Source organism: Podarcis bocagei (assembly GCF_964188305.1).
Source record: "Podarcis bocagei genome assembly, chromosome: 13".
Taxonomy (NCBI): domain Eukaryota; kingdom Metazoa; phylum Chordata; class Lepidosauria; order Squamata; family Lacertidae; genus Podarcis; species Podarcis bocagei.
The window spans coordinates 43,910,960-43,936,035 of record NC_138138.1 but is presented as its reverse complement, the minus strand read 5'-3'; the positions used below and the strand labels follow the sequence as shown (position 1 = coordinate 43,936,035).

At 43.4% G+C, this 25,076-nt stretch overlaps 2 protein-coding genes across 2 annotated transcripts; both read left to right on the top strand.

The window, feature by feature from the left end:
- Positions 1 to 366: 366 nt before the first annotated feature.
- LOC308570706 (vomeronasal type-2 receptor 26-like) lies at positions 367 to 23,245 on the top strand (the record flags this gene model as incomplete). The annotated part of the gene is made up of 11 exons (XM_081165618.1): positions 367 to 1,203; positions 1,957 to 2,184; positions 3,093 to 3,219; positions 10,715 to 11,612; positions 14,323 to 14,449; positions 17,403 to 17,566; positions 18,748 to 19,039; positions 19,193 to 19,251; positions 20,069 to 20,810; positions 21,532 to 21,759; positions 23,102 to 23,245. 11 exons carry the CDS (start codon positions 367 to 369, stop codon positions 23,243 to 23,245), a joined length of 3,846 nt encoding a protein of 1,281 aa, XP_081021744.1.
- Positions 14,390 to 25,054, top strand: LOC308570705 (vomeronasal type-2 receptor 26-like; the record flags this gene model as incomplete). Its single annotated transcript, XM_081165617.1, has 5 exons — positions 14,390 to 14,449; positions 19,950 to 20,810; positions 21,532 to 21,759; positions 23,102 to 23,228; positions 24,153 to 25,054. The coding sequence occupies exons 1-5, from the start codon at positions 14,405 to 14,407 to the stop codon at positions 25,052 to 25,054; spliced, it is 2,163 nt and encodes a 720-aa protein (XP_081021743.1). The 5' UTR covers positions 14,390 to 14,404.
- Between the last annotated feature and the right edge of the window lie 22 nt (positions 25,055 to 25,076).

The following is a 25,076-nucleotide window of genomic DNA, read 5'->3' as shown; positions in this document are numbered from 1 at the left end:
GTGTTAGGCAATCCTTTGTTTAGGACATCGTGTGTCCCTCTGTTCAGTTTAACCCTGTCAAATTGGGAATATATATATATATATATTTAAAGAATATAATAGGGAGAATGCCCCTCTGTGGTCAACAGAACAAATGTTTAATAAGCAGGAATGGGAGATGACCTCAGTTTTCAGCCCATCTGCATGTGTGTCTTTTGTATAAATGAGAAAGGGCATGCAACCCCTGGTGGGTGGCAAAAGGCATATCTGACTAACAGGATTCACCACAAAATGTATATTAATATTTTGAAAGAACTATGCAAATATTACTTTGTCTCTTCTCTTCCTCCATTTACTTTTTAGCTCATTTATGGCTCTGCTCCAGTGATGAATGATAAAAGCCCAGGTCTTCCCTTTTACCAGATGGCACCCTCAGAAGCCCTTCAGTATGAGGGAATTCTCTCTTTGCTTCTGCATTTCAGGTGGACGTGGATTGGAGTCATTGCAACAGAAAATGACAATGGAGAAAGATTTGTGCAAACCATTTCCCCAATGTTTACCAAGAGTGGTGTCTGCTTTGCATTCATAGAAAGAATCCCCAATTATAGTTTTATTTCTGAAATGTATGGCTTGCTAAAAAAAGCAGCCCATATACAAGATCAGGTTTTTAGCACCAAAGCTAACGTAGTCATTGCCTCTGGAGAATCTTTTTCCATGGCAACTTTTATGGTGCTTTCATACCTATCAGAACATGATGACATGACCAATAATGTAAAAAGTAAAGTATGGATAACAACTGCCCAGGTTGAGTTTGCTACATTCGTCTTTCAAAGGTACTGGGAGGCAGGAATATTCAATGGTGCTATATCCTTTGAAATTCACTTTAGAAACCCACCAGGATTTCATCAGTATGTTGTGCACAGAAACCCTTCCAGCACAGATGGGGACGGATTTATCAGGAACTTCTGGCAACAGGCCTTTGAATGTGTATTCCCAGATATCACTTCAGACAAGGCAGACAGGAATATTTGCACCGGAGAAGAGAAGTTGGAGAACCTTCCTGGATCTCTTTTTGAAATGAGCATGACAGGCCACAGTTACAGCATCCACAGTGCTGTCTACGCCATGGCCCATGCTTTACATGCCATGTCCAGATCCAGACTCAGGCACAGAGGAATGGTGTACAGAGGGAGAGGGAAGAATCCAAATCCACAGTTTTGGCAGGTAAAGGCTGAACATCCACAACTGGCAAAGCCCTGCTACTTCTTGGCACTGTATGGGTTCCAAAATGCTATCAGCTTGCTCTTTCCTCTCAGACTTCAAACACTGTATGTGGAAGAAGAACCCAGAACTGAATTTATAATTCTGCAGACAGAGTAGGAGGTGGCACTGATATGATGGTATCCTAGATGATTTCCCCATATATTTTTTCTGGTTTCAAATGGCAGTAGACTCTATAGGGAAGGGAAATGATGGTTGTGTCCTTTGAGCAGTTATTGCCCCATGCTTGAGGAGAAAGCATTTGTTATGATGGAAGCTTTGCAGCTTAATGAGATCCCACGCCATTCATAGATAGAAAGCAGTGGTAATGGTTGAGAGAGATGTTCAGCATTCCCTCTATCCCATGTCAACCAAATCCTTTCTGAGAGCGTCTTCTGAGATGCTCAGGGAGGGAGGGACGGGAGAGAGAGAGAGAGAGAGAGAGAGAGAGAGAGAGAGAGAGAGAGAGAGATTGCTGGTTAAATATATTTAATTTGTGGACAATCAGAGAAAGAAGGATTGTAAGGAAGATTGAGAGAGATACCTGTGTGTGAAAGAAAATTGGTTGACTCTCTCCATGCTTGGGCCTGTATCCACTGACAATTGACTAAATCACCCCCACCATTTGCTGTAGGTTCTTCCCATAGAAACAAATCCTCCTCCCTGCATTAGACTGCAGTCTTTTCTAAACCCCTTTCTTTTCTGCTTTCAATCTAGCTCCATCACTTTCTGAGAAGCATCTCATTTAACAATACTGCAGGAGATGTGGTCTTCATCAACCAGAATGGAGAGGCAGCATCTAGCTTGGATATTATCAATTGGATTATATTCGCCAACCAAAGTTTGCACCGAGTGAGAGTTGGGGGGATAGATCCACAAGCTCCTCCAGACCAATCATTACTCCTTGATGAAGATGCCATCACATGGCACAGTTGGTTTAACCAGGTAGGGTTGGATTCTTTTCTAATTCAAAAGAGATTCAGTATTGAATAAGCAAGCATTATTCACCTGCAAGTCTTTTTGAGCCACAAGTTGAGGAGTGGTGTATGACCAAAGCACCGAGGTATCAGATTAAGAGCCAAAAGGTTACTGCTAGAAGCCACACATGGATTAAAAGCATGGATTAAGGAGGCTACGAAACAGAAAGACCCTTTTACTACAAAATACAGTTAAGCAAGGCTAACAGTGTAAATATGCCTTAGGGGATCCTAGTTCAAATTAAAATAACAAAAACTGGATTATCTCACCCTAATCCCACCCATTCACAGACCCCACTACAAGCGCATCCATGCAAATGTGGTTTTTGCATCACACAATTTATCATCTGAATGTGGGTCATTAGGTCCAGGTCAAATACCAGTTTTTCTTTGAAAGGGCGTTGATATAGAAGGACAGGTTTTCTTCCAGTAAAATGAAGCCTCTGAGTGCATGTCCCCAGCACAAGTGGGTATACATGCTCAGAGACCATGAAGCTACAAAGTGGATTTGTAACCCTTCCCCCGAAAGCATCTGATGGGTCCAAGAATAGATGTACCTACTGGCACCAAAATCAGTTCTAGAGCTGTCTACCTACTGGGCTACATACTCAAAATCAGCAATTATAACAAAATTAACAGGGTAACTTCAAAGTGTACCTTATGGACAGAGCAATTTCTGCAGAACAGATGCACACCCCAGAGCAATATAGAGGGAACATCGCATAATTTCAAACATTACTACTACTAATAACAAGCCATTACATATTACTGAAATGCTGTGTCAGCTTAGTAACACAGAGAAAGGACTGAGAACATAAAGGGTTCCAAATTCATTAGTGTCTTGATGAAACTTCTGCTCTTTCATTTATGGATTAGACTCAGCCTCTTTCTGTCTGTACTGAGCGTTGTCTTCCAGGATCCAGCAAGAAAGTGAAGGAGGGACATCCCCCTTGCTGCTACGATTGCATCCCATGTGCTGAGGGGAAGATTGCAAACCAGGATGGTAAGAAAAATAAATAGATTAGTACTTACCATTGAAAGCTGCTGCATGGATGACTGAGTTTGTTTCAAAAGAGATGAGCTACTGTGTGAAGAAGATAGATAAACTTTATGCGCATTACCCAACGGTCATAGCAACATAAAACAAGCAATATATACAAATAAGAAGACAACAATGGGTAAAAGGGGCAATCAAATGACCAAGATAGTGGCCCTTAATCTCATTGCACCCTCGATAAACCTAGCAACCTTTGCTGCTGTCTGATCATTTGATCTGATAATAGAAAGAACAATATGGCCGCAGATGGGCGGCCCGGGATGGTAAGTAAGAGTGGGGTGATGATTATTTTTTTGATATCTTTCGTGTTCTTGTTCTTGTGTGGAAAATACTAATATTGGGCCTCTTGGTTTACTGAGGAGCTCCGGAAAATGAAGCGGGATCTCAGACGGCTAGAGCGAGTATGGCGACGGACTTGTGACGGAGCCTCAAGAACATCTTATAGGACGCTTATGAAAGCCTATGAGATGGCTATGAAAGCTGCTAAGAAATCTTACTTTGCAGCTTCCATTGCATCCGCTAGCTCTCACCCGGCACAACTTTTTAGAATAATTAGGTCAATAACGTCCTTAGGAGGACAACCAAATTTAAGCACAAATTCGACCCACAGCTGTGAGGCATTCGCGAGCTTTTTTGCGGAGAAAGTCCTGTTGCTCCGCCGTGACCTCCCTGCCAATTTAGATACAGTGACTGAACTGGAGGCCCCTCGACTGACTTCAGGTCCAGTGTTGGACCATTTCGATCGGATACTCCCTACTGATGTGGATAGATTCCTCCAAGTTGGTAGGCCCACCACCTGCCTCCTTGATCCGTGCCCGTCTTGGCTGATTAGGGAGTGTCCAGATGTTGCGCGGACCCCCCTGGTTGAAATTATCAATTTGTCCCTTGACACGGGGACATTCCCAGGGGAACTGAAGGAAGCAGTGGTGCGTCCACTCTTAAAGAAAACTTCATTAGATCCCTTAGACCTATCCAATTACCGCCCAGTTTCAAATCTTCCATACCTGGGTAACGTAATTGAGAGAGCGGTTGCTGAACAGCTTGGTAGGTTTCTGGAGGAAACATCGGCATTAGATCCATTTCAGTCCGGTTTCCGTCCTGGTTTTGGGACGGAGACGGCTCTGGTTGCCCTAACAGATGATATCCGTAGACAACTGGATCGAGGCGGGTCAGGACTGCTGATCCTTTTAGATTTGTCAGCAGCCTTTGACATGGTCGATCATGATCTTCTGGACCATCGCCTTGCAGACGTGGGGATACAGGGCATAGCCCGTAACTGGTTGTGCTCTTTTATCTCTGGTCGAGGACAGAGGGTGGCACTAGGGAGGGAAATGTCGTCACGCCACTCCTTGGTGTGTGGAGTGCCGCAGGGCGCAATTCTCTCCCCAATGCTTTTTAACATCTTTATGCACCCCCTTGCCCAGATTATCCGGAGCTTTGGGCTGGGCTGTCATCAATATGCTGATGACACTCAGCTCTATCTACTGATGGATGGCCACACCAACTCGGCCCCTTACACACTGACCAGATGCTTGGAAGCTGTGGCTGGATGGTTTCGTGGGAGCCGATTGAAACTAAATCCTTCGAAGACAGAGGTCCTATGGCTAGGTCGGGATAGCATGGGGATGAGGGACCAACTCCCTTCTCTTGCGGGGGCCCAATTAGTGCCATTGCCTTCCGTTAAGAGTTTGGGTGTAATCCTTGACGCCTCCCTTTCCATGGAGGCGCAAGTCACAGCAACAGCCAAGGCGACATTTTTCCACCTTTGCCGCATCAAGCAGTTGGTCCCTTACCTTTCCCGCCCCGACCTGGCCACAGTGATCCATGCGACAGTCATCTCCAGGCTTGACTACTGTAACTCGCTCTACGCGGGGCTGCCCTTGAAGCTGTCCCAGAAACTCCAGCGGGTACAGAATGCTGCAGCGAGGCTCCTCACAGGGTCTCTGCCATGGGAGCATATTCATCCAGTGCTTTTCAAGCTGCACTGGCTCCCGGTGGAATACAGGGTCAGATTTAAGGTGCTGCTTTTGACCTTTAAAGCCCTTCACGGCCTAGGACCCTCGTACCTACGGGACCGCCTCGCCTGGTATGCCCCACGGAGAGCCTCAAGGTCCATAAATAACAACACCCTAGTGGTCCCAGGCCCTAAGGAAGTTAGATTGGCTTCAACCAGAGCCAGGGCCTTTTCAGCACTGGCCCCAACTTGGTGGAACGCTCTGTCTCATGAGACCAGGGCCCTGCAGGATCTGATCTCTTTCCGCAGGGCCTGTAAGACAGAGTTGTTCCGCCTGGCCTTTGGATTGGAGCCAATTTGATTCCCTCCGCCCCCTTTTTCTTTTTTCTTTTCCTTCTCCTGCAATGAGGCTCCATTTTAATATTTTAATGTTTCAATATTTTAATGTAGTATTTTAATTTTGTTTTTTAAGTTGTAATCATTCAACTTGTTTTTATTATTGCTTGTAAGCTGCTCTGAGCCTGGCCTTGGCTGGGGAGGGCGGGGTATAAATAAAAATTATTATTATTATTATTATTTATTATAGAAGCAGGAATGTACGGAGGTGTTTGTCAGGTTGACTCCTGCCACAGGCCTAGGAGGTTCCCCCCAAATCATGCCTTGCTCGGAGTGCCATGGTGCCCAGCTGCCCATCCATGTACTCCGTGGGCTGCTGGGCAAGGCACACAGGCTCATCTCAGTGCCTCGGGGGAGGAATCCAGCTGCTTGTCATTGTCCTGTGCTGCCAGCCATGGCAGAGCTCAGTGGAGGGAGAAGCCAGACAACCAGTTAAGTCTCAGGGGGGTGCTTGCCTGGAGGCAGAGTCCGCATAAAAGGTCCAGTCCAGTCCTAAGGTCACGAGTATCTCAGTTCATGTAGTCCGACAATCTGGGGGTCAAGAAAGCCAAGGGTCAAAGGTCACAAGAAACAAGAAGCAGTAAGGTCTGGTCAGGAATGACAGAAGTTGTTTCCAGTAACTGACTAAGGCTAGAAACCCTGCTTAAGAAAGCTGCAGCCTACTGGTTCTCATCAGGAGCAAGAAGGCAGATCAGCAGCAGGTGAAGTCACTTCACTTTCTGCTCCTTTAGCCTGCTGCTCAGTAGGTGACGCCAACTCTTGGACCATGACCCTGGTGGCATTGGCCATCAGAGCAGCTGTGCAGTTCTTCATCTCTAGTTGGCTGTTGGCATTATTATAAGTGTGAGCAGAGTGCCAAGCACGGCTTGGAGGGAAGAAAGGAGAGGCTGGTGGATGGAGTTGCAAGAGATAGAAGGTGGGCAGGTGGTATGACAAGTGAGGGGGGTAGACAGGCAGGGAGACCAAGGAAGCAGGAGGAGGAGCAGAGCAGACCCTGATGGCTGAGGAGGAGCAGTTACAGATACAAAAGAACGAGGTTGTTTTGCCCTCCCAGACCTTAAATTATAATATGAGGCTGCATGCCTGGTATGGATCAGGGACTGGATAAAGTTGGAAAAGCAAGAAGCATTAGATCTGGAAGGACATGACAACAGATTTGGATGGCATGCATATTTAAGGTATGGGAAAGAGAAAATACATAAAAGTTTTTATAACCATATAATTATGAAATCACTAATGAGTGTATGGGAGAGATATAAAGACTTATTAGAACAGAAGATTCCTTGGTGGCTTTCACCACATGAAGCTTTATTGCTCAAGCCACTCAGTAAAAAAGGAAAGTGGCTCATGTATGCTGATTTATTAAAGGACCAAGAAGGAAAATGGAAATTAAGAGATTTGTTGTTGTTTGTTGTTTAGTCGTTTAGTCGTGTCCGACTCTTCGTGACCCCATGGACCAGAGCACGCCAGGCACTCCTGTCCTCCACTGCCTCCCGCAGTTTGATCAAACTCATGCTGGTAGCTTCAAGAACACCATCCAACCATCTCATTCTCTGTCGTCCCCTTCTCCTTGTGCCCTCCATCTTTCCCAACATCAGGGTCTTTTCCAGGGAGTCTTCTCTTCTCATGAGGTGGCCAAAGTATTGGAGCCTCAGCTTCACAATCTGTCCTTCCAGTGAGCGCTCAGGGCTGATTTCCTTCAGAATGGAGAGGTTTGATCTTCTTGCAGTCCATGGGACTCTCAAGAGTCTCCTCCAGCACCATAATTCAAAAGCATCAATTCTTCGGCGATCAGCCTTCTTTATGGTCCAGCTCTCACTTCCATACATCACTACTGGGAAAACCATGGCTTTTACTATACGTACCTTTGTTGGCAAGGTGATGTCTCTGCTTTTTAAGATGTTGTCTAGGTTTGCCATCGCCTTTCTCCCAAGGAGCAGGCGTCTTTTAATTTCGTGACTGCTTTCACCATCTGCACTGATCATGGAGCCCAATAAAGTAAAATCTCTCACTGCCTCCATTTCTTCCCCTTCTATTTGCCAGGAGGTGATGGGCCCAGTGGCCATGATCTTCGTTTTTTTGATGTTGAGCTTCAGACCATATTTTGCGCTCTCTTCTTTCACCCTCATTAAAAGGTTCTTTAATTCCTCTTCACTTTCTGCCATCAAGGTTGTGTCATCTGCATATCTGAGGTTGTTGATATTTCTTCCGGCAATCTTAATTCCGGCTTGGGATTCATCCAGCCCAGCCTTTCGCATGATGAATTCTGCATATAAGTTAAATAAGCAGGGAGACAATATACAGCCTTGCCGTACTCCTTTCCCAATTTGGAACCAATCAGTTAAATAAAAAAATATTATTATTATTATTATTATTATTATTATTATTATTATTATTATTATTATTATAAAATTCATTTAAAATGGGAATTCCGGGGTGGTGCCATCAGCAATGGCGGACTCCCTCTGAACTGGAGGGAACAGCTCTGCGCGAAACGGGTCTTTTCCGCTACGGCGAAGCAGGGACCCTTCCAGAAATCACAGGCGGATGAAGCTTGTGACCGTGGGACTCGGCGGGCACCCTTAGCGCCCCCCCAACCCGCAAAGGAACCCACTAACAGGCTCCGAAGCGAAGAGGGGGAAGTGGCGCGGTGCTGTGAGTCAATTGCTTTTTCCGTGGAGCGAAGCCGCATAGCCGTTGCCGGAGAGCGCTGCCTTTTTCCTGGGACAATTTGGCATCTAAAATAATCACCCGTGAGTACTAAAACATTGAACAATTGGACTTTAAATAAGAACTGGCAAGCAGAAAGGAATTGGACTTAAAAATTCACCTTAATTTGGTACTGAAACGGGACGGTCTAAATAGGAAGTCAGCCTTCCGTTTCCTTGTAGTCAGAATAAAGCAAAGACAACGTAAACTAGAGCCTAGAAAATCACTTTCAAAGGATTGGTTTTCATCATTTAAAATTGTTGAACCCCCCTTCGGTAGCAGGAGAAGAAGGGGGACCTTTTTTGGACTGTTTAAACCTGCAGAAGTGAGTTTAAAGCAAAGTAACTTTCCACCGTCCTGATCCTGGAGCGGGGTGTCAGAATTGACGTTTGAAGCTCATTGACCAGAGACAAATGTCTTTGACAGATAGCTAAAAGAAGAGTAATATTGTGATCCCATTGTTTCCTTTCACATTTTAAAGGAACAAATATTGACAAAGTATTTTAAAAAAGAAACTTTGTTGCTATTGTCCTTAAAAGAAAGAACAACCAGAAGTTTCCCCCCTAGAGGGGGACTGTGAAACTGTAACTAATTCCAGGGAGCTTGCAGCTGCCACAGATTACAACCGTGGGAAAGGACTTGTGACCTTGCAGGACAATGTTTTCAGAAGCACTGTTGTGTGCTCTCTGTAAAGTAAATGCCCTATTGGATCAGTTAAGTCAGAAGACTGATTTGATGACTAATGCGGTCAGAACTTTTGAACAGGTATTGGGAAACTATGTGGAGCCCACCCGGGAACTAAAACAGGAGTGTGCCATGACAGAACAGTTAAGAGAAGAGGGTGTTGCTGAATCTCGAGCGCCAGAGATGGAGGGAGCTGCGGCCCAGCAGGAACATGAACTCTTGGATTTGACAAATGAACTTGGAAAAAGCCAGATTTGGAAAGATAAAGTTTGGTTTGGCTTGGAAATGGGGGTTGGATAGACCCCCTCTAAAATGGACTTTTCGAGTCTGGCAATGGGCCGTCAGATGTTTGGAGCTGTGGGGGCTCTCAATTTTGGAGGGAATCTGAAATATGTCTTTAAATACTACATGGAGTCTAGTCTGGACTATGGAAAAGGGGCTGACTTGTTGAAAAGGGTCAAAAACATTACCAAGCTGGAGTTCCCACAAGTGAAAGGAAAATATGAAGAAGAGCTGCGGAAGAGACATGGAAGTGACTTGAGGGCCTCGGATATAAGATTACCAGGTTAATGTGCTAGATCAATGGGATAAAAAATACTGACAATCCCGGCACCAGGAGGAAGGGACGCTGGATGAAGACTGGATTGTTTTTATTTCTTTTTTTATCATTAGGATTGTTTTATAAAATTGATGAATATTAGAAAAATGTTGAAATGAAATTACTTGGCTCTTGCAAAAATGTTTAAAGAATTAGGTAAAAATGTTATGATTATGAGAAGTTGGTAAAAATAAGATTTAAGTTTTAAGCTTTAACGTTTTTTATAAGATAAGATGAAAATAGATTAAGGTAATGTAAAACGTTATGGTTATGAGAAGTTGGTAAAAATAAGATTTAAAAATTTTAAGCTTTAAGGGTTTCTATAAGATAAGATGAAAATAGATTAAGGTAATGTAACGATAGAATACTATGAATTATGGAAAGGATTTGCTGCGATAACTATTAAGCAGGATACAAGAAAAGGGAGGAGGAGGAGGTCAAAGAAAGAAGGTAATGAAAGTGGAGAATTTGAGAATGATGGTCTTATTTTTTCTTTTTCTTTTTCTGTATTGTCTTTTTTATTGTAATTTTTTTTAAAAAAATCAATAAATATTATTTAAAAAAATAAAATTCATTTAAAATGAAAAAACAAAACAAACAAAAAAGAGTGGGGTGATGATCTCATTCCTCAGATCTTTATAAAGGGGACAGGACAGGAGAACATGAGCCACTTATTGCCTTCTCCACAGGGGCAGAGTCATTTCTCAGTCTTTTGTGTGATCCTGCCTCTTTGTGATCATTGCCCTTCAGATAGGCTAAATATGTTAATCTAATGAGAATAACTCTGCATTGAGAGTAGCAAGGTGGTATGTGGTTCAAATCATATCTAGAAGGGGCTTTTCATTCCTTTTGACTTACACAGGCTGCACCCAGGCTAGTGTAATGATATGTGCCAAAATCATGAGGAGGAATGGCCCTGGCTCTGCAATTTACAGACCAATAGCTCTGAACCAATTAAATGCAACAATACCACATTACAGAGCATCAGACAGTATTAAACGTGTTTTAATTTGAGCAGAGCTCTGTTCTTCTCAGACAGAAAGTCAACATTTCAGGAAGTTGACGTGATATGAACTAAAGGTCATTCCTTATTTTTCCAGATATGAATGACTGTCATAAATGCCCAGACAAAGAATATCCAAGCAAGAACCGGGATGCATGTCTACCCAAGGATATCAGCTTCTTGTCTTATCAAGAACCTTTGGGCATCAGTTTAGCCTGCTGCTCTCTTTCCCTTTCCTTGATCACAGCTTTGGTACTAGGTACATTTATAAAACACCATGACACACCCATTGTCATTGCAAACAACCGAAATCTCACCTACGCTCTCCTCATCTCTCTCCTGCTCTGCTTCCTTTGTGCTTTGCTCTTCATTGGCCAACCTGAGAAGGTCACGTGCCTCCTCCGACAAACAGCTTTTGGCATCATCTTCTCAACTGCTGTCTCTTGTGTCCTGGCAAAAACCTTCACGGTGGTTTTGGCCTTCATGGCTACAAAACCAGAATCCAGGATGAGGAAGTGGGTGGGGAAAGGACTGGGCCACTCCATTCTCCTTTCCTGCTCCATAGTCCAAGCAGGCATATGTACTGTGTGGCTGGCAACCTCTCCCCCATACCCAGATGTGGACATGCACTCTGTGATGGAAGAAATTATACTAGAATGTAAAGAGGGGAGTGTGGCCATGTTTTACTGTGTCCTCATCTACATGAGCTGCCTGGCATCTGTGAGTTTTGTTATGGCTTTCCTTGCCAGGAAGCTACCAGACAGTTTCAACGAAGCCAAGTTTATCACTTTTAGCATGTTGGTCTTCTGCAGTGTTTGGCTGTCCTTTATTCCTTCCTATCTGAGCACCAAGGGAAAATATATGGTGGCTGTGGAGATCTTCTCCATCTTAGCCTCTGGTGTTGGGTTGCTGGGCTGCATCTTTTCCCCCAAATGTTACATAATCATTCTGAGGCCTGATTTGAACAATAGGGAACAGCTAATAAGGAAGAAAAAGTAAAGAAATAGTAACCTGTACTTTGCTGTATCTTGTTTTCTTTGTGTGCAGTTGAACACATGTTCAGCTGCTGCCTTACATAATTTTTTCTAGATGTTTTTTCTAGATATTCCTTGTGGTGATTGATGTTAGGCAGTCCTAGATATTGACTATTGAATTCACTCTGGAAAAAAGAGTGAACAGCGGATTAACCCCTGATGCTCTGAAAAAGCCATTTTCTGTGTTGGGGAACCAAGAAGCTGTCAGCTCCCAGGAATCCTGACAAAGTTAAGGGACTTATGAGTAGAAGAACCATCATCCTGCCTCATTTTGGGATATATTGAATAATTCCTCAATGTTCAAAAAGTCACATTGTCTCCTGATTTTGAAGTGGATGTTAGAATGCTGAAGACAAATGTACAGAATTCAAGGGACACTGTCATAATGTCTATTTTGTCTCTTCCTTTCTTAATGTGGGTGAAGGATTCCAGTTATAGGGAAGTTCACCACATAAATATGATGTACACTCAAGAATTCATATTATTTCCATATGACAGTATCAATCCATTCCTTCACTGCAGAGAAATGATTATAATAATAATAATAATAATAATAATAATTTTTTATTTATACCCCGCCCTCCCCAGCCAAGGCCGGGCTCAGAGCGGCTTACAAGCAATAATAAAAACAAGATGAGTGATTACAACTTAAAAACAAAAATAAAATACAACATTAAAATAATGGAACATTAAAATATTAAAATGGAGCCTCATTGCAGGAGAAGGAAAAGAAAAAAGAAAAAGGGGGCGGAGGGAATCAAATTGGCTCCAATCCAAAGGCCAGGCGGAACAACTCTGTCTTACAGGCCCTGCGGAAAGAGATCAGATCCTGCAGGGCCCTGGTCTCATGAGACAGAGCGTTCCACCAAGTTGGGGCCAGTGCTGAAAAGGCCCTGGCTCTGGTTGAAGCCAATCTAACTTCCTTAGGGCCTGGGACCACTAGGGTGTTGTTATTTATGGACCTTGAGGCTCTCCGTGGGGCATACCAGGCGAGGCGGTCCCGTAGGTACGAGGGTCCTAGGCCGTGAAGGGCTTTAAAGGTCAAAAGCAGCACCTTAAATCTGACCCTGTACTCCACCGGGAGCCAGTGCAGCTTGAAAAGCACTGGATGAATATGCTCCCATGGCAGAGACCCTGTGAGGAGCCTCGCTGCAGCATTCTGTACCCGCTGGAGTTTCTGGGACAGCTTCAAGGGCAGCCCCGCGTAGAGCGAGTTACAGTAGTCAAGCCTGGAGATGACTGTTGCATGGATCACTGTGGCCAGGTCGGGGCGGGAAAGGTAAGGGACCAACTGCTTGGTGCGGCGAAGGTGGAAAAATGTCGCCTTGGCTGTTGCTGTGACTTGCGCCTCCATGGAAAGGGAGGCGTCAAGGATTACACCCAAACTCTTAACGGAAGGCAATGGCACTAATTGGGCCCCCGCAAGAGAAGGGAGTTGGTCCCTCATCCCCATGCTATCCCGACCTAGCCATAGGACCTCTGTCTTCGAAGGATTTAGTTTCAATCGGCTCCCACGAAACCATCCAGCCACAGCTTCCAAGCATCTGGTCAGTGTGTAAGGGGCCGAGTTGGTGTGGCCATCCATCAGTAGATAGAGCTGAGTGTCATCAGCATATTGATGACAGCCCAGCCCAAAGCTCCGGATAATCTGGGCAAGAGGGCGCATAAAGATGTTAAAAAGCATTGGGGAGAGAATTGCGCCCTGCGGCACTCCACACACCAAGGAGTGGCGTGACGACATTTCCCTCCCTAGTGCCACCCTCTGTCCCCGACCAGAGATAAAAGAGCACAACCAGTTACGGGCTATGCCCTGTATCCCCACGTCTGCAAGGCGATGGTCCAGAAGATCATGATCGACCATGTCAAAGGCTGCTGACAAATCTAAAAGGATCAGCAGTCCTGACCCGCCTCGATCCAGTTGTCTACGAATATCATCTGTTAGGGCAACCAGAGCCGTCTCCGTCCCAAAACCAGGACGGAAACCGGACTGAAATGGATCTAATGCCGATGTTTCCTCCAGAAACCTACCAAGCTGTTCAGCAACCGCTCTCTCAATTACCTTACCCAGGTATGGAAGATTTGAAACTGGGCGGTAATTGGATAGGTCTAAGGGATCTAATGAAGTTTTCTTTAAGAGTGGACGCACCACTGCTTCCTTCAGTTCCCCTGGGAATGTCCCCGTGTCAAGGGACAAATTGATAATTTCAACCAGGGGGGTCCGCGCAACATCTGGACACTCCCTAATCAGCCAAGACGGGCACGGATCAAGGAGGCAGGTGGTGGGCCTACCAACTTGGAGGAATCTATCCACATCAGTAGGGAGTATCCGATCGAAATGGTCCAACACTGGACCTGAAGTCAGTCGAGGGGCCTCCAGTTAAGTCACTGTGTCTAAATTGGCAGGGAGGTCACGGCGGAGCAACAGGACTTTCTCCGCAAAAAAGCTCGCGAATGCCTCACAGCTGTGGGTCGAATTTGTGCTTAAATTTGGTTGTCCTCCTAAGGACGTTATTGACCTAATTATTCTAAAAAGTTGTGCCGGGCGAGAGCTAGCGGATGCAATGGAAGCTGCAAAGTAAGATTTCTTAGCAGCTTTCATAGCCATTATGAAATAAAAGCTCCACAACTTATGTTTGGATTGTATAAAAACTACTTTATCACTTACTAACAGGTATATCCCATTTCCATATGTAATGATCACTGCAGTTCAGGTTATAGAAGACCTAAAAACTAAGGGAAGGCATTTTGCTGCTATGATTGCTTTCCATGTCCAGAAGGAAAGATTCCAAACCAAAAAGGTAAGGAATATCATATGTAGATGTGTTCTATTTGACAGTTGCCACCTATTTAATAAATGGGTGGCTCCCATCAGCGTTTTAAATGCTTAAACTAATTGCTCTAACATTCACATATGTAAAGGGTTAATGGAAAGAACTGTAGAACTCTCGGATGTCATATATTCTGTGGCAGTTGTGGCAGTTAGTTGAACAGTCTTAACAGTTAGAGCAGTAGGTTTGTTGTGTTTTGCTGCTGTCTGCCTGAGAGTTAGTCAATCTATAACAGTTTAATCTATGTAAAACGTATTAGCAATTTAACTATCACCTACCTGCATTGAACATAATATTCTGCAACTGCACGTATACGAAGTAAAAGTTATTCATTCTTTAAACTTTAAACAGAGAGTGTCTTGTGTACTTTTCATAAGAGGCAAAAAAGATCTAATAAAATGGTCAAACGATCCAGGGCTCTCTTCCACATACTTCACATGAGGTAACTTGGGTGGCTGAACAGAATATCAGATGAATCCATAGAGGATAAGACTACCAGTGGGTTGGATCAGTTGGGAAAAAAAGACTCTGCAAGCTCCACCCCTAAAGACACAAATCAATAGACACAGAGGCCTCTGACACCTTCAGCCGCTAGCAGGATGGTTATGATTTGTTTATATTTCTGGATTTGCTTGGAACCCATGAGAAAGGCCCTTGACACTATTGAGCTCAGATTATGCTCAATATGTAGAATTTCCTATTATTCTTACTGCAAATTTAACTTTTGATATTTCAAGTTCACTACCCTCATTCAGGAACAGAAAGTCATACTTAAATATATTATATCTATTTTTCACATTTGATTTCAGACATGGATGATTGTTTTCAGTGTTCAGATAATCATTATCCAAACATTGGCCATGATGGATGTCTCCCAAAATACATAACCTTCCTGCCTTACAGCAAACCCCTTGGGATCATTTTGAGCAAATCTGCCGTTTTATTTTCTTCAATCACAACTTTGGGTCTTGGAATATTCCTCAAGCACCAGGACACTCCCATAGTCAAAGCCAATAATCAGAACCTCACCGATGTTCTCCTGTCCTCTCTCCTCCTCTCCTTTCTTTGTGCTTTGCTATTCATTGGCAAACCATATAAAGTAACATGTCTCCTACGACAAACTACTTTTGGTTCAGTCTTCTCAGTGGCAGTTTCCTGTCTATTAGACAAAACCATAATTGTAGTTCTAGCTTTCACAGCTATCAAGCCAGGCTCTAGGATGAGGAGATGGGTGGGAAAGCAACTGGCAACCTTTATCGTTTTTTTCCAGCATCCTTGTTCAGACTGTTTTTATTACTGTGTGGCTGGCAACCTGTCCTCCATTGCCAGATGTTGACATGCACTCAATCACTGAAGAAATTGTACTAGAATGCAATGAAGTACCATCTTTTACTCTGTTTTGAGCTTCATGGGTTTCCTGGCCATTGCCAGCTTAACTTTGGCTTTCCTAGCTAGGAAGTTGCCCGATAGTTCTAGTTTTCATGGCTACCAAGCCAGGCTCCAGAATGAGGAGATGGGGGGGGGGGAATCTGGCCATCTCCATTGTTCTTTTCAGCTTCCTCATTCAAATACTGATTTGTAGTGCCTGGCTGATAGTTGCTCCCCCACTCCCTGATTTAGACAACCACTCAGTGACTAAAGAAATTGTACTGCAATGTAATGAAAGATCAGTCACCATGTTCTACTGTGTCCTAGACTTCATGGGAATGCTAGCCATTGTCAGTTTCACTGTGGCTTTCCTAGCTAGGAAGTTACCAGACAGTTTTAATGCAGTCAAGTTCATTACCTTCAGCATGTTGGTCTTTTGCAGTGTGTGGCTGTCCTTTGTTCCTACCTACCTGAGTACCAAGGGAAAGTACATGGCGGCTGTGGAGATATTTTCTATTTTGGCCTATAGTTTTGGGTTACTGGGCTGCATCTTCTTCCCCAAATGTTATATCATTTTGCTGAGGCCAGAGTTAAACAGCAGGAGACAGCTTATCATAAGAAAGAATTAAAGCATGAACAAGTCTATTTGACAAAACTGTTCCCCAAATCCAATAGAGCATCCCATGTAGCTGGTCTCACTGGACCTTCCCCTGACAAAGTACTCTGATATCAACAAGGAACACAGGCAGCTATGTGGGCATGAACCATGGCAGAGCCACCCTTCCAAGTTCATTCTTCTCTGAATTTGATGTTCTTTCCCCCTCATACTAAAGTTTAAAAAGGAACACTTCTGTACAAATATTTTAAATTTTGAATTAAAAGCTAAAGGTTGCATTTCAGACTACTAAAGATATTGTTGTAAAATTCACCATATTTTACAAGTGATTTAAAAAATCATGGAAGCTTAGTCCCAAGTAACTATTATGTGTAGGATTGCAGTCATGCCACATGGCTGGTGTGAAACCAGGTCTCCTCAGCCAAATTCCAAGATCCTGGCTACACCATACTACATTTTGGGATCTCCATTGGTTACAAGGTCTTCTATTATGAACTTCTAACTTCACCAATACACCACTGGCCCCTTATTATCTAATGAAAGGAAATTAAAAATAACAGTCCTGAATATGTGACAAAGACATTTCCTTCAGCAATTCCACAGGGAATCCCTAAAACTGAATACATACATTCCTCCTTGGTTATTAAAAGGGCTATAATTAAATCTGCTGCTCCTCAAAGATCCCTCTGGATTTTCACTGGCAACTGGCAACATAACACAAAGGATGCTGCAACTTATCCAGAATTACTTAAAAAGAGTCTGGGATACTCCCAGATTGCATCCTCTCAGGAAACTTAACTACCATTCAAACGAGACAATCTTGGAGAAGCTGATTATACTATTGCCAGAGAAATCTGCATAGAACAAACAGTTGCCCTTGTATGAATGGTGGTTTTAGTCGTCTTGCTTCTGAAACTGATTTCTTACAATGTATGTCAGGCTCGCATAGTAAAATGCAGGCTCCAAAGTCCACACCGTCCACTTCAAACATACCATCAGCCAGGAGAGTTCCTCATTGGTGGCATTGTTTTCCATGGTGGCTTCATCTCCTCTCCAGCAACATTCACTGAGGAACCCCCACCAGCGCTGCCTGAAGAGCTTGTGTAAGAACTAAGCCACTTATTTATTACAGTATGGGAAAGATCAAACCAAGAGTTGCAGCCTCAGCATAATGGCTGAGGCTGCAAACTTCTACCCATTGACCTAGGGATAAGCACTTTTTATTTCAGTGGGACATATGCTGATGTAAAAATACATAGAAATGTCTTCTGAATTAAGAGAATACTCTAGAAGCTCCCATTTCTTGATAGGGAAATGAATATAAATGTATTGAAATGTATATATATTTATGTGTCTGAGATAGCCCCTTTGAACAGTTGGTTTTGATAGACTTTATCTGAACAGGAGTGTTAGTGAAAATGAATTTAAAAAAAACTTTACAGAAGCTGAATGCTCTTATTGTTTCATTTCCTGATCTTAGGCTAAAGCTTGTTTCACAATGATGGCATATAATTCTGTGAATTACAACCACCAACACTGCTTCATGAGTAAGGAAGGGGTCATTGCAGGAGAGAGCTCAGACACTTTGTAAATGTCAGGAAAAGACTTCAGATGTTTCAGGGAAAGACCCCAGGGATTCCAATGTTCCTATGGGCATCACATTAGTAACCCCTGGTCTAGATACCATTGGCCTTAACAGGTCTTTACTGGGACAAAACTAACAAAATGAATTTCAGTAGGGACAAATGTCAGGTGCTGCACTTAGGCAGAAAAAACCAGCTGCACAAATATAAGATGGGGAACACCTGGCTTGCCAGTAGGACATCTGAAAAGTCTGCATCAACAGAAGCATAGTGCCCCAATAAAAAAACACACACAGAAGAGATCTCTTCTGCGCTGCGCAGAACACACCTGGTGTATTGTGTTCAGTTGCGTTCAGCACAATTTAAGGATACTGACAAGCTACAACATGTGCAGAAGAGGTTGACACATATGATCAAGGGTCTGGAAGCCAAACCTTATGACAAAAGGTTTAGGGGTTTGGTATGTTTAACTATGAAAATAGGAGACTGAGGGGATATAGGATAGCCAATTTCAAATATCTCAAGGGTTGTCACCAGGAAGATGGAGCAAGCTTGTTTTTTCTTGTTCCAGAGGGTAGGACCCGAACCAATGGATTCCAGTTGCAAGAAAGGAGATTCTGTGTAAACATGAGGAATGGACAGGAAGTACTATTGTTAATCATATCTGTTGCTTCTGATACTGTTTGCAAATCTCATTCTAGGGTAGTGCCTAAGCTTTACCAGCACATTGTGGCCTTGGCATTTGCAGTCAAGGAGATCAATGAAGACCCTCACATCCTACCCAATATTACCTTGGGCTTTACCTTATATGACAGCTATAACAATGCAAGGAGCACATATCTTGCCACACTGCTGCTTTTATCCATGGTGGAGAAATTTGTCCCAAACTATATATGTGATGTTGAGAATAATCTGGTTGGGGTCATTGGGGGACTTGATTCTGAAATCTCATTTTATGTGGCAACAGTTTTGGATATCTATAAGATTCCACAGGTAAGACACCCATGTACGATACCTCTCTTAGCTTGCATTGAGAATGAGGCTGAATTCAGCACCAGTTCAGAGTGTATCACCAGTTCAGGGCGAGGATGAAATTGGGGGCAGAACCATGCACACCACCCTCACCAGCCATTTTTGGATTTGCAGCATTTCCTGCTTGATGAGAAGGGTATCTCAATTGAGTTGCAGGGGAAGCGGGGGAATTGGTAATAGGATAAAAATTCACAAGTATTTCCAAGTACAATAATTATTTGCCTTCAACACACCACACCCAATATGTGCATATTTAGTGGGAAAGGGCTTTCAAATTAAACACACTCTGGAGTTATGGCAAATTGCAGATACTGTCCAGTTGTGCAGGAGAACAGCAATAGTATTGAGAAGCTGGTTCCAAAGTGAAATAAATGTTCATAGATGAAGTCTAAGAAGTCTTTAAAAAGAAAAGGCAGGAATGGCAGTTCTGCTGTGTGTTGGGGTATGTGCTTTGGGAAGACAAAAGATGCTCCAGAGAAGAAATGTGTATCTGACCCAAGTTGCAATTCTGATGTGGTTGCAGTAAATAATGTCTAACGCAGTGTTAGGCAATCCTTTGTTTAGGACATCGTGTGTCCCTCCGTCCGGTTTAACCCTGGGAATTGGGAATTGGGAAACCTTTTTTAAAAAAGAATATAGTAGGGAAAATGCCCCTCTCTGGTCAACAGAACAAATGTTTAACAAGCAGGAATGGGAGATGACCTCAGTTTTCAGCCCATCTGCATGTGTGTCTTTTGTATAGAAAGGGCATGCAACCACTGGTGGGTGGCAAAGGGCATGTCTGAGTGACAGGATTCACCACAAAATGTATATTTTGAAAGAACTATGCAAATATTACTTTGTCTCTTCTCTTCCTCCATTGCCTCTTTAGCTCATTTATGGCTCTGCTCCAGTGATGAATGATAAAAGCCCAGGACTTCCCTTCTACCAGATGGCAGCCTCAGAAGCCCTTCAGTATGAGGGAATTCTCTCTTTGCTTCTGCATTTCAGGTGGACGTGGATTGGAGTCATTGCAATGGACAATGAAAATGGAGAAAGATTTGTGCAAACCATTTCCCCAATGTTTACCAAGAGTGGTGTCTGCTTTGCATTCATAGAAAGAATCCCCAATTTTAGTTTTATATCTGAAATGTATGGCTTGCTACAACAAGCGGCCAATATACAAGATCAAATTTTTAGCAGCAAAGCTAACATAGTCATTGCCTCTGGAGAATCTTTTTCCATGGCAAGTTTTATGGTGTTTTCATACCTATCAGAACATGATGACATGGCTAAGAATGTAAAAAGTAAAGTATGGATAACAACTGCCCAGGTTGAGTTTGCTACATTCGTCTTTCAAAGGTACTGGGATGCAGGAATATTCAGTGGTGCTATAGCCTTTGAAATTCACTTTAGAAACCCACCAGGATTTCATCAGTATGTTCTGCACAGAAACCCTTCCAGCACAGATGGGGACGGATTTATCAGGAACTTCTGGCAACAGGCCTTTGAATGTGTATTCCCAGATATCACTTCAGACAAGGTGGAGGGGAATATTTGCACCGGAGAAGAGAAGTTGGAGAACCTTCCTGGATCTCTTTTTGAAATGAGCATGACAGGCCACAGTTATAGCATGCATAGTGCTGTCTACGCCATGGCCCATGCTTTACATGCCATGTCCACATCCAGACTCAGACACAGAGGAATGGTGTACAGAGGGAGAGGGAAGAATCCAAATCCACAGTTTTGGCAGGTAAAGGCTTAACATCCTCAAATGGGAAAGCCCTGTTACTTCTTGGCACTGTATGGGTTCCCAAAATCCTATCAGCTTGCTCTTTCCTCTCAGAGTTCAAACACTGTATGTGGAAGAAGAACCCAGAACTGAATTTATAATTCTGCAGACAGAGTAGGAGGTGGCACTGATATGATGGTATCCTAGATGATTTCCCCATATATTTTTCTGCTTTCAAATGGCAGTAGACTCTATAGGGAAGGGAAATGATGGTTGTGTCCTTTGAGCAGTTATTGCCCCATGCTTGAGGAGAAAGCATTTGTTATGATGGAAGCTTTGCAGCTTAATGAGATCCCACACCATTCATAGATAGAAAGCAGTGGTAATGGTTGAGAGAGATGTTCAGCATTCCCTCTATCCCATATCAACAAAATCCTTTCTTAGAGCGTCTTCTGAGATGCTCAGGGAGGGAGGGATGGGGAGAGAGAGAGAGAGATTGCTGGTTAAACATATTTAATTTGTGGACAATCAGAGAAAGAAGGATTGTAAGGAAGATTGAGAGAGATGCATGTGTGTGAAAGAAAATTGGTTGACTCTCTCCATGCTTGGGCCTGAATCCACTGACAATTGACTAAATCACCCCCACCATTTGTTGTAGGTTCTTTCCAGAGAGAAAAAATGCTCCACCCTTCATTAGACTTCAGTCTTTTCTAAACCCCTTTCTTTTCTGCTTTCAATCTAGCTCCATTACTTTCTGAGAAGCATCTCATTTAACAATACGGCAGGAGATGTGGTCTTCATCAACCAGAATGGAGAGGCAGCATCTAGCTTGGATATTGTGAATTGGATTATATTTGCCAACCAAAGTTTGCACCGAGTGAGAGTTGGGAGGATAGATCCACAAGCTCCTCCAGACCAATCATTACTCCTTGGTGAAGATGCCATCACATGGCACAGCTGGTTTAACCAGGTAGGGTTGCATTGTTTTCTATTTCAAAAGAGATTCAGTATTGAATAAGCAAGCATTATTCACCTGCAAGTCTACTCACTGTTTTTTGAGCCACAAGTTGAGGAGTGGTGTATGACCAAAGCACTGAGGTATCAGATTAAGAGCCGAAAAGTTACTGCTAGAAGCCACACATGGATTAAAAGCATGGATTAAGGAGGCTACGAAACAGAAGGACCCTTTTACTACAAAATACAGTTAAGCAAGGCTAACAGTGTAAATATGCCTTATAACAAAAATTAGATTATCTCACCCTAATCCCACCCATTCACAGACCCCACTACAAGTGCATCCATGCAAATGTGGTTTTTGCATCACACAATTCATCATCTGAATGTGGGTCATTAGGTCCAGGTCAAATACCAGTTTTTCTTTGAAAGGGCGTTGTAATAAATGTAGGGGTTACTCGTGCGCAAGTTGGTGCCAATCCTGGCTAGTTTGCCTTGTTAAACCTTTTCTGTCTGGACAGCCCTACACTTTGTGGCTGTTCAGTCGCTAGCAGAATCCGTCAGTGGGCGTTTCTTAAACCTTTTCCAGCATAAAAGTTGTTTGACTCCAAGTCTCCTCCTACTCTCCCTGTGTGGAAGTCTTCTGTGCAGGGAGGGCATGGGTAGCGGAGGACCCGTGCTCTCCTCGCTGATCTCCGGCGAGGAGTCCTGGAGCCCCCTCGCTGATTCCCCCATCTGCCCCCCTTTATCCCTGGTTTTACGCTGATTTCCTTCCCCAGCTGGTGAGCCGCCTCTCCCCCTGCTGGGCCCTTCTCCAGCATCGCTTGAGAGTCTCGCCTCCGCCTCTGGCTCCGATGTCAGTTCCCTGACAGGCATTGATATAGAAGGGCAGGTTTTCTTCCAGTCAAATGGAGCCTCTGGGTGCATTTCCCCAGCACAAGAGCATGTACATGCTCAGAGACCATGAAGCTGCAAAGTGGATTTGGAACACTTCCCCAGCAAGCATCTGATGGGTCCAAGAATAGATGTACCTACTGGCACCAAAATCAGTTCTAGAGCTGTCTACCTACTGGGCTACATACTCAAAATCAGCAATTATAACAAAATTAACAGGGTAACTTCAAAGTGTACCTTAGGGACAGAGCAATTTCTGCAGAACAGATGCACACCCCAGAGCAATATAGAGGGAACATCACATAATTTCAAACATTACTACTAATAATAAGAAAATAATAAGCCTTTACATATTACTGAAATGCTGTGTCAGCTTAGTAACACAGAGAAAGGACCGAGAACACAAAGGGTTCCAAATTCATTAGTGTCTTGATGAAACTTCTGCTCTTTCATTTATGGATTAGATTCAGCCTCTTTCTGTCTGTACTGGAAGTTGTCCTCCAGGATCCAGCAAGAAAGTGAAGGAGGGACATCCCCCTTGCTGCTACGATTGCATCCCATGTGCTGAGGGGAAGATTGCAAACCAGGATGGTAAGAAAAATAAATAGATTAGTACTTACCATTGAAAGGTGCTGCATGGATGACAGAGTTTGTTTCAAAAGAGATGATCTACTGTGTGAAGAAGATAGATAAACTTTATGTGCATTACCCAACGGCCATAGCAACATAAAACAAGCAATATATACAAATAAAAAGACAACAATGGGTAAAAGGGGCAATCAAATGACCAAGATAGTGGCCCTTAATCTCATTGCACCCTCAATAAACCTAGCAACCTTTGCTGCTGTCTGATCATTTGATCTGATAATAGAAAGAACAATGTGGCCACAGATGGGCGGCCTGGGATGGTAAGTAAGAGTGGGGTGATGATTATTTTTTTGATATCTTTCGTGTTCTTGTTATTGTGTGGAAAATACTAATAAAATTCATTTAAAATGAAAAAACAAAACAAACAAAAAAGAGTGGGGTGATGATCTCATTCCTCAGATCTTTATAAAGGGGCCAGGATAGGAGAACATGAGCCACTTATTGCCTTCTCCACAGGGACAGAGTCATTTCTCAGTCTTTTGTGTGATCCTGCCTCTTTGTGATCATTGCCCTTCAGATAGTCTAAATATGTTAATCTAATGAGAATGACTCTGCATTGAGAGTAGCAAGGTGTTATGTGGTTCAAATCATATCTAGAAGGGGATTTTCATTCCTTTTGACTTACACAAGTTACACCCAGGCTAGTGTAATGATATGTGCCAAAATCATGAGGAGGAATAGCCCTGGCTCTGCAATTTACAGACCAAGAGCTCTGAACCGATTAAATGCAGCAATACCATATTACAGAGCATCAGACAGTATTAAACATGTTTTAATTTGAGCAGCGCTCTTTTCTTCTCAGGCAGAAAGTCAACATTTCAGGAAGCTGACGTGATATGAACTAAAGGTCATTCCTTATTTTTCCAGATATGAATGACTGTCATAGATGCCCAGACAAAGAATATCCAAGCAAGAACCGTGATGGATGTCTACCCAAGGATATCAGCTTCTTGTCTTATGAAGAACCTTTGGGCATCAGTTTAGCCTGCTTCTCTCTTTCCCTTTCCTTGATCACAGCTCTGGTACTAGGTACATTTATAAAACACCATGACACACCCATTGTCATTGCAAACAACCGAAACCTCACCTACACTCTCCTCATCTCTCTCCTGCTCTGCTTCCTGTGTGCATTGCTCTTCATTGGCCGACCTGAGAAGGTCACGTGTCTCCTCCAGCAACCAGCTTTTGGCATCATCTTCTCAACTGCTGTTTCATGCATTCTGGCAAAAACCTTCATGGTGGTTTTGGCCTTCATGGCTACAAAACCAGAATCCAGGATGAGGAAATGGGTGGGGAAAGGACTAGGCCACTCCATTCTCCTTTCCTGCTCCATAGTCCAAGCAGGTATATGTACTTTGTGGCTGGCAACCTCTCCCCCATACCCTGATGTAGACATGCATTCAATGACAGAACAAATGATACTAGAATGTAAAGAGGGGAGTGTGGCCATGTTTTACTGTGTCCTCATCTACATGAGCTGCCTGGCATCTGTGAGTTTTGTTATGGCTTTCCTTGCCAGGAAGCTACCAGACAGTTTCAACGAAGCCAAGTTTATCACTTTTAGCATGTTGGTCTTCTGCAGTGTTTGGCTGTCCTTTATTCCTTCCTATCTGAGCACCAAGGGAAAATATATGGTGGCTGTGGAGATCTTCTCCATCTTAGCCTCTGGTGTTGGGTTGCTGGGCTGCATCTTTTCCCCCAAATGTTACATAATTATTCTGAGGCCTGAGCTGAACAGTAGAGAACAGCTAATAAGGAAGAAAAAGTAAAGTAATAGTAACCTGTACTTTG